General features: G+C 40.3%; 1 protein-coding gene across 14 annotated transcripts in view; it reads left to right on the top strand.

The window, feature by feature from the left end:
- The window catches only part of RALGAPA1 (Ral GTPase activating protein catalytic subunit alpha 1), a 149595-nt gene that overhangs the window by 69487 nt on the left and 62728 nt on the right, over window positions 1-17380 (top strand). For 8 of the 14 annotated variants that reach the window (XM_048484823.1, XM_048484822.1, XM_048484817.1 and 5 more), the window contains 8 exons: window positions 667-819; window positions 2720-2913; window positions 3035-3133; window positions 3228-3383; window positions 6433-6561; window positions 7060-7185; window positions 7575-7633; window positions 9001-9109. In XM_048484823.1, coding sequence (XP_048340780.1) covers window positions 667-819; window positions 2720-2913; window positions 3035-3133; window positions 3228-3383; window positions 6433-6561; window positions 7060-7185; window positions 7575-7633; window positions 9001-9109 — 1025 coding nt within the window. Of the gene's footprint in view, window positions 1-666; window positions 826-2719; window positions 2914-3034; window positions 3134-3227; window positions 3384-6432; window positions 6562-7059; window positions 7186-7574; window positions 7634-9000; window positions 9110-17380 lie in introns of all 14 variants that reach the window. The other 6 variants (XM_048484812.1, XM_048484813.1, XM_048484811.1 and 3 more) reach the window with 1 other exon arrangement.

Raw genomic sequence — 17380 nt, 5'->3', positions numbered from 1 at the left:
AGTCATTTGTGTGCGCAAATGGCGTTGCTCGTACGCAAATGGCGTACCTTGGTATATGCCATTTTTGGTGTTCGCCGGCCGTCGCCGAACAGATTACCAGCGAACACCGAGGCTCCACTGTACTCTTGTACATTTAACTTCTCACAGAAGTGTCATTTAAGCAGTGTAACACTGAAGGTGGTCAGTAGGTGGCAGATGTGTCTGAACTGTACAGTTGATTTCATGTGAAATGTTGCACTCCTGCTCTTAGAAGCATTGTAAAGTGAATTGATAAAAGTGTGGTGTATCTTGAAAGTAGGTTGGTGCAAAGCAAGGTGTTTTTGAATGCTTATTTGCTGCTGCTTTTGTTGAACTGAATTATAATAAAACCAGAAATGTAATGTAGAATACATATAGAATATATCTTTCACATTAAAAAAATGTAAAGTTAGTCATGATCCAGATGCAGGTGCCTGATACGGCTTCATGTCTATTAGCTCTTTTCCTATTTAACAGCTTCCCTCTCCAAACCCTGAAGAACTAGATCAGAGTACAGAGTCCCATTTCAAGGTGACATTTTCCTTGTTTCACAATTTAGTAGTCCGAATAAGTATTAACGTGGTTTGACAATCAGAGCAAAGGTTGAATAAACATAATTTATTCTAATAGCTGCAATATCACTTGTAGGTTCTGAAAGTGCTTCGCCTATCCAGTCTGCTCTTGGATCACGGTCCCAGACGCCATCGCCTGCCACTCTGAGTGCAGATCACAATGAGCAAAAAGATCTACAGCTGGATGAGAAGCTCCATCACTCTGTTTTACAGACTCCAGATGACCTAGGCAATAGCTAAGATACAGAATTTTAAGATTAGCATTCCTTTTCTCTCCTGTGCCACACTTTCAGTTTTGAATGCTCTCAGAGGAAACGGCTTAGTATTTTGAGTGTCATTTTTTTTAACATGTGTGTTACAACTTGTGTTTGGAGAAGTAATTCTTAAGTACTTCTTAAACACATGATTGATCGAGTTAAGCACGAGGGCTGCTGGGCTGCTGGGCAAACCTGGGGCAGAGGAGATTGCTTGCCTCATGTGTCATGTCTTAATGTGATCCCCAAATATTTGACATAATGATGCATATCTGCATATAAATCTTACATGCTTGCATCCCATAGTGAATAACCATTATCCTTCACAGCTGGTGGGGAAATGAAAATTGTACATACTGAGAATTTTCACACCACTCTATGTGCTTGTACATATTGTTGCACCATTACGTACTGTATTTATGGTGTGCAAAGCCTGGGATGGGACAGGTGGATCCAGATATGGTGTGGGCTGCTGCAGTCCCATTTCGTTGCATTGGTTTTACACAGGCTATCTAATATGTGAGTAGGCTTATACTATATAAACATGTAGGTCGCTCTTCATTATTTTGCCACCAGTTGTGAACTTCCTAGTCCAGCAGTCACAAAATATTGCTGCTTCCTCAAACAAAATAGCAAGGTGTAAAATTTCTGATTTATTAACTACTGAACTGGCTGTGGTTTGCAGAACAGATGATCAAAGCAGCATGAATACTATCTGTGGTTCTCCCCTCCTCCATTGTATCCTCACAACAACCCTGTGAGGTATGTTATGCCGAGAGAGACTAACTCAGATGGTTTTGTGGCAGAGTGAGAATTTAAACCCAGTATCTCTGACAGTAGAGGGAATATATCATGCCCCATATAATGACATGGGGCATGTCATTTCAGAACGCAGATGGGTCTGAAATATTCCCTCCCCCAAAAGGAGCAGAATTTTACAAATTGAATGTCTAAATGTACCACCTATTCTTCACATTGGCAGTGAACTCATGGTGATAACATGCGTACCAGAAAAGTGCCCATTACATATAGATGGTTACAAAAGCTCAGAAACCAGTCCAAAATTATTAGAGTTGGTTGAACACAAAAAATAAAATAAATTGGTAGAACATTTTAACACTGAATACATTTCTCAGTGTTTAAAATTAGCCTTTTGCTACTTGTATGCATACATCATATTTGTCCAACAGCCGAATGATTGCACTATTTCAGGGGATGGATATTGTCTGTTAATTCTTGTTTTCAAATGCTAGAATATAAACTAATTAGCAATTCAAAAGGAATGTGAAAGAACAGCAAATGATGTGTAGCCTCAGTCTTCAGGTAGCGTCTGGCCCGCAAGGTGCTAAAACTTGTTTTAGAATGTAAATTAATGTCGTTATCCAATATCTGAGTTCCAGAGATTTCACTTGCTCTCTTGAATGTCACTGACTTCCCATTCACAAATGCCCCATAGAAATCCAACTCTGTTCATAAACTACTCAACATCTGAAAACTTATTTATTTGGCACCTCAGACGTGAGAGCTTGCTAAATAGGAAGCTGCCACATGTGCATGTGAATTCTTTTTCCCCCCGTTAAATTAATCCTTAAATGGTTCTCCCAAATCCAGATTGTCAGTCTTTAACTTGAAAGTAATTTTTAAGTACTTAGGCACTATTTGTGGAAAGCTTTGAAGAGGAATACTGTTAGAAAACACTAGGTGCAAATTTGTCTGTGAATCATGATCTATTGATTCAGTATCATTCAAATCTGACACAAATACCAGAAAAATTCAGGTATTTTAAGAAGAGCAGCACTGCTCCCCTTTAATTTTTGTTGTTGTTTTGAAGAGCATTGGTCTTGATGTTGTGTTTTTTCCCCTCTCATATTTCAGAAACTAGTGATTTTCCATCTGAATGTTGTAGTGTGATGGCAGGAGGAACCTTAACTGGTTGGCATGCAGATGTTGCTACTGTAATGTGGAGGCGAATGCTAGGTATTTTGGGAGACGTCAATTCTATTATGGATCCTGAAATACATGCTCAAGTTTTTGATTACCTTTGTGAACTCTGGCAGAATCTTGCTAAGGTATTTGAAGACTTAAGTATTCTTGTTCTCAAGTATTGAAAGACTGTGTAACTTTGATTTAAAATCAAAACTGTTGATCCACCTCAGAATACGTTTCTGTTGTGTTTGTAAATAATTCCAGATTAGAGATAATCTTGGCATTTCGTCTGATAACATGACATCTCCTTCTCCACCTGTTTTAATTCCTCCGCTGAGAATTCTTACTCCCTGGCTTTTCAAGGTAAATAAAGTACATATCAATCCATTAGAAAACTAAAGAAAATTGTGATAATGTTTAGAAATATTAATATTCTGGTTTCATTTTTTAATGTTAGGCAACCATGTTGAGTGATAAATACAAACAGGGCAAATTACATGCTTATAAGCTCATTTGTAACACAATGAAGCGAAGACAAGATGTTTCCCCAAACAGGGATTTCTTAACTCATTTCTACAACATAATGCACTGTGGACTACTTCATGTTGATCAGGTAAGAGTTTTACCTGGATTTTCTAAAATAATCATGAAAGAATGGCTATTGTACTGAGAAGATTATTCAACCATATTTAAATATACGTTACATTATTCTTATCAGGAGTAGTAAAAGCCATCTTGACTTTAAGAATCCATCTTAAATTATATTGTCTTCCACATGTTGTTTTTAAACTTTCCCATATGTATTTTTCCCATATGTATTTGCCTAGTGAAGAATGTCTCTGTATTGTAGAAAATCCTAGGGAATATTCTAGGTGCATAGTTTGTCTATGTGGAATACTGACTAGCCTATTGGAGTTTTTGGTTGCCCTAAGAAAACTAATAATGTATCCTAAACCCCTGGGGGATATTCAAAACATATTAGTAGATAATTACAGCCTGAAGATGGGAACCCAATTCACACAAGAAGTAGAGGACATGATAAATCCCTATCTGGATTATGCCATTTTAAGATGCAGACAATGCTGTATGTTCTTCACACACACAAAAAATCCTTGCACATAGTAAATTAGATGTCAGGAAGAAAGGTTCTAAACTAGTTTTCTCCCTGAGACATTAATTTTCTGTGTGGAGTGAGTTGTTTTGTTTTGAGGAGCTTTTTGGAGTCCCTCTGCTGTCAAAGGTGTTGTGGTCCAGACTCAGGTTTGCGTCTTTGTCTTCTGTCTCTGAAAGCTAGCTCAGGATCTGCATTTGTAATTGTTGTTTGAGGCTTCCAGGCAGTCTATCAAAATCAGAGTGAACAATAATGCAATGTAACGTAGTATAACTTTTTGTCTCATATGTAAAGTTTCTACCCCCTGCTAAATCGTCTAATTACCAATTTATAACAGTTCTGGTAAGGCAGTGCCTTTTTAGCAGAATTGCCAAGAACCTGTCATACTGCTGAATAAAATACCTTCCCAGAAATCTTAGGTTCCTTGGCAAATCAAGGGACTGTGGTTCCAGTAATCCTGTCCAGATTTCCTCATGTCTTGGAGAGTTAGCAACACACTTACAATTTTAGAAGAAAGCTCTACTCCCTTTTCCTGTTCTGTACTGCATTTGCCATTTGCTTCTCACCATTTTTCTCACTTTTTCTTATGTTTAGCTTAGAAGCATTTCTGACTAGATAGCTTGCTTTCATGGGATAAGTTCTAGATTTATTCCCATTATGCACTTGTGAGAATGTTGCCTTCGAATGGATAATCTATGCAGCCTAACAAAGATGTTCCTCTGAGCAGAAATTTCTGCTCAAGAGTCTTTTCATGGGACAGTTTTTGAATATTTATGAAATGCTTCTGGAAAACGTTTTCATGTCTACACACAACAGTATGTCTAAGAGTCATCCTGTGGTGCAAGAAATTGCTGTGAAACTGTCCCTGAGAGCAAGACTTTTGAAGAAACCTGAAGCTCCATGGCAGTCTTCCCTCCTATCATTTGTAGTAAAACATATATCCATGTTCTAATTCTTCTTTGCTGTGAATTTCTGTACCCATCCTGAGCTCTGTTCATTGTTGAAAGCAAGGAAATGCAAAGCACAATAGCCCTGTATAGACCACAGGATACGATTCTATAGGCACCTGAAGAAAATGCCTCTAGCCGTCCTATTTGCAGGGGTCAGACTGGAAGGAAAAAACAGCCCAGAAATTCCGGCCATGTGTATTTCTGAATCTTTCCAGAAATATGTGGGTCATGGATGCCAGTATTCCCAAGAATCCCAAATACCTCTCAAGATATCTGAATATACCTGAAAAGTACCAATAAGGTATTTTGGGGTGAATATTCAGACCAGTTGTATCCAAGTGGAAGTTCCTTTAGCCAGCACTCATTCCCTTTCCACCTCTGTGCACATTGTATTTCCCAGATAACGTTATATGTACAGGGCTAATGTCATCACAGATATAAATGAGATATGTATTTAAGAGGGGGATAACCACCAATCGGTTGGAAAATGTCCATTTATTACACCTGGCACATGAAATATTTTGACACAGATTAGGAGAGGCATCGCAAATTCAGGAATCTTAAACTGGAAGAAAAAGCAAATGTAAAAGATCTCTTTTGATGTCTTATGCTGAGCTACAGATCTATAAGTTGGTAGACAGCCTTGATACTCAACATGTTGTTTGTGACAGGATTTTCAAAGGAATGTAATTACATTTCTGTTTCTTTGTGTACAAGTTTAAGCTTGTTTATAAAACGTTACGTTCTTTAGTTAGCATTTATGATATATCCTACAGGCTAAAGAGGCCACAGCTTTGGAATCTGTATGTATTTAATACACTGACAATTAAAGTCTCTTGAAAGAGTTTCATCTGAGTTGGTATAACATGTAGAATGAGTCTCTCTACACATATGCTCTATAAAATGTAAATTTTGTTACATACTTTTAAGTCAATAAAATCCCTGAATGTTCAGTTTAATTTTAGCTGTGACTAAAGGTTGCTTCAGTTTAATAAAGGTTCAATATTCTTATAGGTGGAATTAAGTGGTTTCCAATTCACATGGGAAGATGTAAATATTAACATTATGATGCTTATTTTTATATGTGATATGGTGATTAATGCCCTGGTCTGAATGGCCCAGACTGGCCTAATCTTGTAACGTCTCCCGAGATAAGGTGGGTCAGCCCTGGTTAGTATTTGGATCACGGACCCTCAAGGAATACCAGGGTTGCTACTCAGAGGCAGGCAATGGCAAACCATCTCATTAGTCTCTTGCCTGGAAAACCCTATAAGGGGGTCACCAAGTTGGCTGTGACTTGGATGGCGCTGTACACAGACACGCACAGTGGTTAATATCATTGTGATACAGTGGCTCAACCACTGCCGCATGAAAAGAAACTTGGAAGCTGGAACACAGTTTACAGAAAAGTAATATAGAGTGTTTATTGTTCGATGTTGAAAATGTAATATGATGCAGCATTAGTTTGATGCTCTTAGAACAGGCTTTCAAGTAGCTATTTTTTCAAGTAGTTAGGGTTTCCTCTTTAACTAAGTATGTCTTATGGATGCTGTGAGAAATTTGTCGAATGAGTAGCTGTATGGGTTTTTTTCTCTTTTTAGGATATTGTAAATACAATCATCAAGCACTGTTCTCCTCAGTTTTTTTCACTTGGCTTGCCTGGTGCCACCACACTGATCATGGACTTCATTATAGCAGCTGGTAGAGTGGCGGCTTCATCTTTTCTAAATGTAAGTGATCATTCAGTTTCAAGTGTTTCTGTTCATTTGTCTGCTTTTCTGTGATTGTGCATGCCTATGATACATGTTAATAGCATGCTACATGCAAGGTTTATTTATGAAGTCCATCTTAGTAAGTGTTGTTTAACCAATCACACAGGACATGTTAAATATAGAATAGTATTATAAAGCCATATATTTGATGTGTGTTTACATTTCACATTCTCAAAGTTGGGTTTTTGATAAATGGTGTTCATTTTTTTAACCGATTTTCTCTATACTCATTTATTTGGTAGCATCAGTGATACATAGGTCTCTAAAGTCCAATCTAAGTGAAAGATATAAAGACACCCTGCTCCAGTTGATACTTCAATAGTTTGGAGGAGATGGAAAAGAAGGAAGAGAGGCCAGAATATCATGAAATGTTTACAAAAATGCAGTTATGCATATTTAGGTTTCATTTCATTTGGGACTGAAGATTAAATGTTTTTTTCTCTACCTTTTCCCTAGGCACCACGAGTGGAAGCACAAGTTCTCTTGGGCTCTCTGGTTTGCTTTCCCAATTTATACTGTGAACTCCCAGCTTTACACCCAAACACTCCTGATATTGTCGTGTCTCAATTCACAGACGTTAAGGTATATTTTTAATTGTTTTAAGCAGATAGTCTGAGCAGACGTATCTTTCATCACAGTAGTATTTAGGCCATCTCCCTTCTGAATAAACATAATATTAAGTAGATTAATGTAGACAGTGCAATGTAAAAAGTACTTATTGGGAGGGGTTTGGGGTTTTTTGTGTGTATGGGAGGAAGAAGCACCAATTCTGACCTCCTCTCTGTGAGGGGATGTGATGGCTGTGCCTGTAGGCTGTGACTGTAGGCCCCTATAATGGATGGACTAAAATAATCAGCAAAGGTGTATTTGAAACAAACCTAAGGGAGCAATTCTTTACCTTGATGATATGAAAAGAACAATTGCTGTCCTTCCACCCATTCTTGACTGATTCTTAAACATTCTTATTTCAGGAACTCATCATCAAAACAGTATTAAATTCTGCACGAGAGGAGCCATCTGGGCCTGCAAGGTACAGACAAGAAAACATCACTGGCAAATATGTGTTGATGTGTTCAGTTAATGTTTGCAGGAGTATATTTTGACATAAAGAGGCCCTTATTATTCTGCTGCCAGTACCAATTGTCAAAAGCCAAATGCCAGTACTTACGGTCTATCGCTGACTTTTGACAGCATTCAACTAACACCTGTACTGACCGTCAAGAGTCTTGGCGTGATTCTCAATGCCTCCTTAACAATGGAATCTCAGGTCACAAATGTTGCTCTCCTGGCCTTTTATCATCTTCACCAAGCAAGATTATTGATACCCTACCTCTCCCAAACCAACCTGGCTACAGTGATCCATGCAACGGTCCACCTCTAGACTGGATTACTGCAACTCGCTTTATGCAGGGCTACCCTTGGGCCTACTCCAGAAGCTCCAGCTGGTGCAAAATGCAGCAGCACATGTCCTTACTGGGACGCCGGCAGTGGGATAAGGACAATCACATCCAACCAGTGCTCTGACAGCTGCATTGGCTCCGCATGGAGTACCAAATGAGGGTGCTTACCTTTAAAGGCCTAAATGGTCTGGGACCATCGTATCTATGGGACTGCCTCACCCAGTGTATTCCTCAAATAGCACTGCGTTCAGTGAACAACAATCTTCTGGTAATCCCTTGCCCAAATACCCTGTTTCCCTGAATATAAGACATCCCCGGAAAATAAGACGTAGTAGAGGTTTTGCTGAAGTGCGAAATATAAGGCATCCCCAAAAAGTAAGACGTAGCAAAGCTTTTATTTGGAAGCATGCCTGATGAACAGAACACAGAAATATAAGACATCCCCTGAAAATAAGACATAGTGCATCTTTGGGAGCAAAAATTAATATAAGACACTGTCTTATATTCGGGGAAACACGGTAAGTCCGTCTGGCCTCAAACAGGGCCAGGGGGTTCTTGGCCCTGGCTCCAGCCTAGTGGAATGCTCTGTTTGATGAGACCCAGGCCCTGCGAGACTCAATACAATTTGGCAGAGCCTGTAAGTCAGAGCTGTTCCCCCAGGCTTATGACTGAGGCAGCAATGATTTCCATCAAATTGGCCTCCCTGTCTCTCACTTCCTTTCCCCCTACTGCCATGCTGCTATATTGCTATATCATGTAAGCAGGCCATAGTAAAGAGAGATTTTTAGCTATCATTTGTTTAGAGTTAGGATTTTAATGGTTTTTAAATGTTTGTAATTTATTGTATTTTACCTGATGGAAGCCACCCTTAGCAGGCTGGGTGGTATTCAAATGTAATAAATGATAATAACTGTACGGTATCTTTAATGAAGCGATACACTAAAATGTAGTCAGGCTGAAATCAGTCTCTGACCTGCCATCCACTGTTGTTTTGCAGATGTGTTGCGCTTTGTAGCCTTGGCATATGGATCTGTGAAGAACTGGTACATGAATCCCATCATCCCCAAATCAAGGAAGCCCTGAATGTGATCTGCGCCTCATTAAAAGTAAGCTCATAATAAATAGGACTTCGGAGTCAAACAACTATGTATGATGTTCTGCATGTTTGTTAGGGCTTTTCTGAACCAGCACACAGAAACACCTCTCCCATAAGCCGTGCTTCAGGGTTACGGGGGCGAGGGGGGGGGGGCTCTTGGGTGGTGATTGATATGATGATGGAAACCTGTAGGTGGATGCAAGTATAGAATATACCATATTTTTTAAGCTACCACATTTGGGTTTATACAGTACCATCTAATTGATTCATATGAATCAAAACTCAACAATATCTTCATTCTTGGCTAGGCTTGTTAACAGTAATTATTTTGCATTCATTTCACTCCTTTTGAAGTTATAGTTTGGGCCAGAGTTACCACTGAAGAGAATCATGGAGTACACAGCAGTTCTTGCTAAGGCAGTCATCCTCTTCAATAGTTAAAGCATTCCTAGCAAAGATTAGGAGGAAGGGTTCATCAGATAAGGTAGTGACTTCAATATTTGACCTTCAAATAAGACTTCCAATAGGCTTTACTGAGACAAGTTGTTGCAAGGAACAGGGGTAAGTATTCGAGGCTTCCAACTCCTCATATCTTAGAGCTTATTTTTCAAGACCTGAATTTAGGTCTTAACCCTTCATCACTATAGTTAAGGCTGTGACATTCAACATATGCTTACCTGTGGTCTCCAGAAAAATCCTGAGTAGCAAATTCAGTGGTGCGTATTTTTCACATAGAAATTAAATCTGGCTTCAGATGATTGAGATTTGGACTCTGTATCCTTGTTTTTCATTGCTTGTCGGACAGCTTGCTTAATGGAATCACTTGCCTAGCAACAAGGAGAGAAAATGGAAATGTTTGTCTTTCTTCTCTTTGCTCTATAAGCAGTGATCCATAAGCTAGTGTAATCCATTTACAGTTATTGATGGAGGAGGTATGGATTCATAGCCCTTCTAAAAATGACTGGGGATAAACACTGCTACTTTGCCCTGCCAATAGGCAGACTCCTTTGTTTGAAGTCTGCTTCCCTAAGTAGAACTTGTACCCATGGAAAAATTAGTTTGGATCCAACCCATGGTCTGCTGTATCCTTCACAATCATGCAGAAAAAAAGTAATAGGAAACTATTTTTAAAGAAGTTTTTAAAAAATTTATTTCACACAATATTAAAAGTTTACTTATATTTCCACATACTCATCAAACAAAATATACATTTTTGTTATTCCTCAATTGGGAATACTTCATTACAATTTTAAACTTTGTGGTCTTTAGTTGACATCATCTGTTTTGCATAGATTCTATGGCTTGTTCTTAAAAAGGAAACTTAAAAAATTTTAAACTGCGACTAGTTTTTATAATACAATATTACTAACATCAGTTTTATTGCCTTAGCCCTCATTTACATTAATACCAATAAATTTCTCAATCATTCACAGTTTAAAATAAATCCTCTATCTAATTTATATATCTTTAAGTTTATATGATCCTTCTCTCTATGACAGACTAAACTTGAATTTATCCCCCCAAAAAGTTTGCAGAGGTTCCCCAGTCTTCTCTTGTTTTCGATCACTTTCATTCTGAGTGATATGCGTTCTTATGAAAAGGTGATCTCCATGAAACACAGTGTGATTAAGCTATAGGTTCTAGCTATAAGTCTCATTTGAAATATTTCAGGGAAAGAGAAAAATGGAATGTTAAGAAGCAAGGCTCTATAGCAGCCTTCCAGAAACTTTATTCAACAGAAGTAATGTGAATCTCCTTATCTCCATGATATGAGTTTCCACGGCTTGTCTTTACTAGTAATTGTAAAGTTGTGATTTGAAGCAAAGCATACTTGAAATACTAATGTTTAGTTCAGAAAATGGTAGCATTTAATATGCCATATTTATTTTCAGTTCTTCAGGGTGAGAGGAAAGAACTGAGTTAGGTCATCTTCCTCAAGCTGAAATTGTAAAAGTTGATAAATGTATCCAGAAGAAACAAATGTTGGGAGTTCTAATTTGGAAGCTAGAGCCCACCTTATTCAGAGACCCTCTGAGTAGGCAATTTTTCTTGCAGAGAGATGTGAATGAGTATAGATACCAGATACGATGTTCCTCGTCAGTCTTATTGACAAGTGCAGTACGCACACTATTGAACTGGAATGGTAGCTGACAAAAGCAAATTGCAGGCTTATAACACAGATGCAGCAACACTTTTCAAGCTCCAACCAAGCTGCTCTGTCAAAGGACAGGCAGTGTTTATTTCCTCTAGACAGTGTGAAGTCACAACTTTTGTGTCTTGGCCATATTGAAAGCTTCAGCACAAAGATCCTAATCGCTTCTCTCAACCCCTGCCGTTAGAGGCTATGTTATGTGCCACTCCAAAATAGCTTGGGTTTGAAGCGACTACAAAACCTTGTCCATGCTACAGAAAAGCTCTTATTGCTCAATCCATCTTTTAAGCAACGGGTGAAGCCAAACCATCATTGAAAGTTTTAGGCTACATAAAGACATGCTGACAACATGGAGTGACTTCAATGCACAAACCTGGAGTTTGAATTGCAGTCTAGTGTAAAAAATGGGCACGCATACAGACACACACACAATAGAACAGAACATAGCATTTAGCCTTAAACTCCATTTGAAAGGCAGTTGGCAAAAAAATAATTTATACCCAGGGTAATCTGAAAAGTGATTAAACTTCCCACAGCCGCACCTTCCAAATGGGCCAGAAGATGATACAGAGGCCCACATGTACAAGAGTACTCTCATTCTTCGAAGAACAATAATGCAAGGATATACATTAATAATGAACTTGCCAGACAATGAACATTCAAGCTACTAGACCAGTGGTTCTCAACCTTCCTAATGCCGCGACCCTTTAATACAGTTCCTCATGTTGTGGTGACCCCCAACCCTAACATTTATCCATTTTACAGATGGAGAACACTGATGCAGAGAGTCTTAGGTGACCCCTGTGAAAGGCTCATCCGACCCCCAAAGGAGTCCCGACCCCCAGGTTAAGAACCACTGTACTAGACATTCCAGGCACTTTTTCATGTCTTCTCAAAAGTTGTCATTTAGATTTATAGAAACATAAGTGTAAATAGGTATGTTTGAGGAGCAGCAGTGGCATAGTGGTTAAGAGCAGTTGTAGTCTAATCTGGAGGAACCAGGTTTGATTCCCTGCTCTGCCACCTGAGCTGTGGAGGAATCTGGGGAATTCAGATTAGCCTGTACTGGAGTGTCTTCACATACGCCAGCTGGGTGACCTTGGGCTAGTCACAGTTCTTCTGAGCTCTCTCAGCCCCCACCTACCTCACAGGGTGTTTGTTGTGAGAAACATCCCTCAGACTAATCCCTGAAGAAAATCCCTCAGACTAATAGGTGACTTGACAACAAACCATAATAAATTGAATGTGCTCAGCTTTGTGTTCCAACACCAGAAACTAAGTAGAGCCATACCATCAGTCTGAGCAAGCAGCACATTCCCATGTGATACTCCATGTTCCCAGTGTCTCATTTAAACTAGGTCGCTTTCCATACTGTGTGTATTATTCTACCAGAGATCCATTTCCTGCTTGTTCTGCTGGCATTCTAATATTGCACACAAAGCCACTTGGACCTGAATATGTGCAGTGTTGTACTGTGTGCTGGCTTGCCTGCCCAGCGTCACATTTAAATCTGACCCAAGAGACGACAAGTAGTTGCCAAAAAGACTAGCTGTAGAGCAACTTTCCCGGTAGGGTCTTCCCAAAGGTTAACATAGTTTTCACACAAGCTGATCAGTCATAAAGTTTCTGAGATATTGACTGATCACTGCAAGTTAAGACAACAGAAGGAAATGTTCAGTCTGCCATGCCTGACTGAAAAAGTTATATTCCTCCTCTCCAAAATATTTTCACGTGTTCTCTGTGTGAAATATTAATGCTTTATATTGAAGAGAGGGAGAGATGGTTCTGTGTATATGTGGTTATATGTGAGAAGAGTAAAACCATTCTGTGGCATTTTGCAGGTTTCCACTTGGGACATGATTCAGACTTTAATTTAAAACAAAGATATAAGATATTGTCCACAATCCAGATGAAATAAAGCACCTCTAATGAAATTTGAATGCGAAAGAGAAGCACATGGTTCTGCTGGATATGCCCACCATATTTAAAATGATTTTATATGCTGTTTTATAATGGAGATATTTTATATGTTACATGCATGCATAAAATTAAGCTCAGCAATATATTAATCAAATTGTAAAATCTAAACCCTGGTTCTCACTTACATCAGACATGTGTAAACCTATGTCTGGATTATATCACTTGGGTTTCAGTTGGGAGCTCACTTGATTGAATGCTTCCCTGTATAGCTTAGCTTTACTAAAAAGGCGATTGCTTCCTCATTGTGACTGCAGTTCAAAAATGACTTTTTCATTGGTATTTTAATATTAAAGCAATGCTTTTCCATGGTAGTCAAAGCAGTTGCCAAATATCATACAAATTCAAACAGATTTTAGAACACTAATCCATCGTTAAAATGAAATTAAAACTGATTTAAGTATATGTCTGTATAAACACCACTGCTGTCTAAATGGTAAGTGAAGAGAGGCAGCGCTTATGACCTATTCAGCAAAGACTGGACTGCTGTTGAAACGTTCTTGTCTAAGTTGTCATAGTTCTCTCCCTTTTGGGGGGGTTGGGGATAAATGGGGGAATAGGAATCCAGCCTTATCAGGGAGGACCTTGAGTTCTTTCCAGGTTTACATGAAGAGTGGCAGTTCTTCAAGTATATGAGACCCAGATCATTAGGGGATTTGAATTTTAAAACTCGATCCCTGAATTATTTCTGAAAACAACCTGGTAATCAGGGAAGGTAATTTAATATTGCTGTCTTATGAATTATCTGACTGCTCCACATAGATCATAAGAACAAGCCAGCTGGATCAGACCAGAGTCCATCTAGTCCAGCATTCTGCTACTCGCAGTGGCCCACCAGGTGCCTTTGGGAGCTCACATGCAGGATGTGAAAGCAATGGTCTTCTGCTGCTGCTGCTGCTCCTGAGCACCTGGTCTGCTAAGGCATTTGCAATCTCAGATCAAGGAGGATCAAGATCGGTAGCCATAGATCGACTTCTCCTCCATAAATCTGTCCAAGCCCTTTTTAAAGCTATCCACTTTACAGTAATCTAGCCTCAAGGTTACAGTAACATAAATCATTATAGTCAGATCAGCTGTGTCCAAAAAAAGGTCGGCACTTCTGGGCATAATGTAAATGAAAGGAAGCCGGTCATTTTTATTTACCCGCTCTTCTCAATATTTTTCCATAATCATTTTGTGCCTATTTCAAATGACCCTTATTTTATGTGAATAAGACTTGTTAAATTGGAACTATGTAACTAACCCGCTAAGAACAGTGTGGAAAACTTAGTATTTGTGTTGAACATTTTTTGATTGATTTTGATAAAGAATACCTATGTATTTCAGGGCTGATAACTTCTTGTCAGCGTGGTGGGGGTGTGGAAGCAGCTGTGCTGTGACTGGGGACTTCATAGCTGAGCTGCCTCCTAAACAGTTAGCTGTGCCACAGTCAGACCTCTAATGGCACAAAGAAAATGCCGGGGAAAAAGGAGTGTGGTGCAAAAGCACTGGCATGGAGTGGAATAGGGGTCTTGACTGACAGGTTGGCCAACAAACAGCAGGACTTGGAGGAGGAGGAAGATGCAGCAGTGGTGTAGGAGGTTAAGAGCTCGTGTATCTAATCTGGAGGAACCGGGTTTGATTCCCAGCTCTGCCGCCTGAGCTGTGGAGGCTTATCTGGGGAATTCAGATTAGCCTGTACACTCCCACACACGCCAGCTGGGTGACCTTGGGCTAGTCACAGCTTCTCGGAGCTCTCTCAGCCTCATCTACCTCACAGGGTGTTTTTTGTGAGGGGGGAAGGGCAAGGAGTTTGTAAGTCCCTTTGAGTCTCCTGCAGGAGAGAAAGAGGGGATATAAATCCAAACTACTACTACTACTACTACTACTACTCTTCTTCTTCTTCTTCTTCTTCTTCTTCTTCTTCTTCTTCTTCTTCTTCTTCTTCTTCTTCTTCTTCTTCTTCTTCTTCTTCTTCTTCTTCTTCTTCTTCTTCTTCTTCTTCTTCTTCTTCTTCTTCTTCTTCTTCTTCTTCTTCTTCAGAACTGGTTTAAGTATATGCCTGTATTTGACCAGGGATGAAAATGAGCAGAACAAGGCACAGGAGGGGAGTGACGGCTCAAAAGCATCACCAAAGAGCGTGATCAGAGGATAGAGCAGGGGTCTCTGGAAAAATATACAATATGCATGGGCCCAACAGGAGGCCAGAAACTTCCTGGTGGGTGCATGGCTGTTCATCTGAGATGTCCAGCTGGCCCAATTCTTTGCCTTTGGGAGTTGCATCTGTTGCATGAGCATCCCAGGCCTATCCTCCTTTGGTTTTGGGATGTCAGCCCCTCCAAAACCTGCCTGGCACTGCATCTACTGCTGATGGCCATTGGTGGACCTTCCTTGGCATCCTCTATTCCCTGCAACAGAAAAGGTGTGGCTTGTCCTTGGGTCAGCTGTCTGCCCACTGGAAACTCTCTTGCTCACCTCAACCCCCTTGCGCTGTCACTTTGTGAAACAGCACATGGCTGCAGGGGATGGGTGTCAGGTGCACATCCTTCCTTCCCCCCCCCCTCCACATGAGTTTCATTCCTATGTGCCCCATTGTTTGCAGCAACAAGGGGTCTTCGTATTGGTAGGCGCCTGAGCTGTTGGTGCCACCTGACTCTGATGGGCATTGGTGCCACTGTGGAGACTAGGACCAGCAACCCCAGAAGGGGTAGGTGGAACTGGGAAGGTGGTGTCAGGGGTGTCTTGCCCAGCTTACCTGTGACAGTGTGGCTGCCTTGTCAAGTCCTATTTGTGGAGCTCTTGAGCATAAAATGAAACCTCGGTAGGAATGCTCGCAGCAGTGCATTTAAAGTTTGTTCACCTGGTTGGGTGTTTTTGCCAAGTCCTTGCCCTGTTAGGCAAGGGGTTCTCCTTGTGTTCTCGCTGCCACCATGGGTGCCTCACCTTTCACTCTGCGTTCTTGTAACTGTATCCCATGCCATGCACCCAACCTTGTGAGATTTTGCCAGCTTCTGGCTGGGATTTTTACATGACCTGGGGCTCAACTATTAGTTTCTGGAGTGAGGGCTTGGCCAGCACTAGAAGCCTTCTCATTGTCCTAGGGGCTAGTCACCATTTAAAGCACTTCAGCACCTTATGAACAGAGCTACACTGACAGGGAGAGTTATTATGGAGCCCTGGGCATCACCATGGTTTTTGTTGGCATAAGTTTGTGCTGGACAAAGAGGACATTCCCAGCCCAAAAGGGCTTAGGAAGCTGACTAACACCAGCCTCTTTGGCCCCACGGTAACCCCTGCACCAGTCTTGCACTGCCACCACAGAGGCACCAGCATCCCTGCATTGCATTCCTCTACCTCTCCCTGGCACTGTCTTAAAGGCCCCTTAAACCGGCCCAAGTGGCATCTACACCAACAGCAGGGTTGCGCCACTTCCACTGCATCCTCAGGTCCTCCCTCTTATGGATTGTGCTGCAAATGTCTTTTCAACTTGAAACAAAACATTTTCTCATTTTCTTTTCCAACTGGAAAAATATATTCACTTCTGATAGCTGTTTGAGCTTTCTGTGTCCTGAAACGTCCTCCTCCTGTCTTCAAATTGGTGGCATTGAATTGCTGGCAGTCTGGGTAACTAATGCTGCTTGCCAAGTTCATATTTGTGGTATTTACCCTTAAACCCAACAATAGGCTATTGTCAGATGAACATTTCCAGCTTTTTCACCTGTTGTCTGTCTCATGTAGAGTCTGTTTTCTTAAGAGCCTGTTTTCGAAGGACACCTCTAGCGATCCTCATTTGATTTTGGGACCTGCAGACATGTTTGAGAGTCTGAATTTTTCTTTGATGTTCATCATAATATGTTGGATGCTACCCAAGCTCTTAAGCAGACAATGTGCATTCTGCCTGCTCTATTTATGTCTTACTACGTCCTCAGCATCCTTTGGTAGATCGTTAAAAGCTCTGTAGTTAGGACAGGAGGTTCAGTCTTAGACTCACAATGCCAGTTGTGATTTTGCTGCCAGCATGTCAGTTTACGCTTTTCTTTTATTAAAATTTCTCCAGTGTTAAACAACCAGTCAGTGTTGCCACTTTTTTAAAAAAAAAATTTAGAACACAGCACTTTGGTGGATAAAAATATGTATTGGAATACATTTTTGCTTCTGTTATTCCACAGCTTT

The sequence above is a fragment of the Sphaerodactylus townsendi genome, linkage group LG02 (genome assembly GCF_021028975.2).
Source record: "Sphaerodactylus townsendi isolate TG3544 linkage group LG02, MPM_Stown_v2.3, whole genome shotgun sequence".
Taxonomy (NCBI): Eukaryota; Metazoa; Chordata; class Lepidosauria; order Squamata; family Sphaerodactylidae; genus Sphaerodactylus; species Sphaerodactylus townsendi.
Note: the sequence above shows the minus strand (reverse complement) of the source record. Positions and strands in the feature narration are given on the sequence as shown.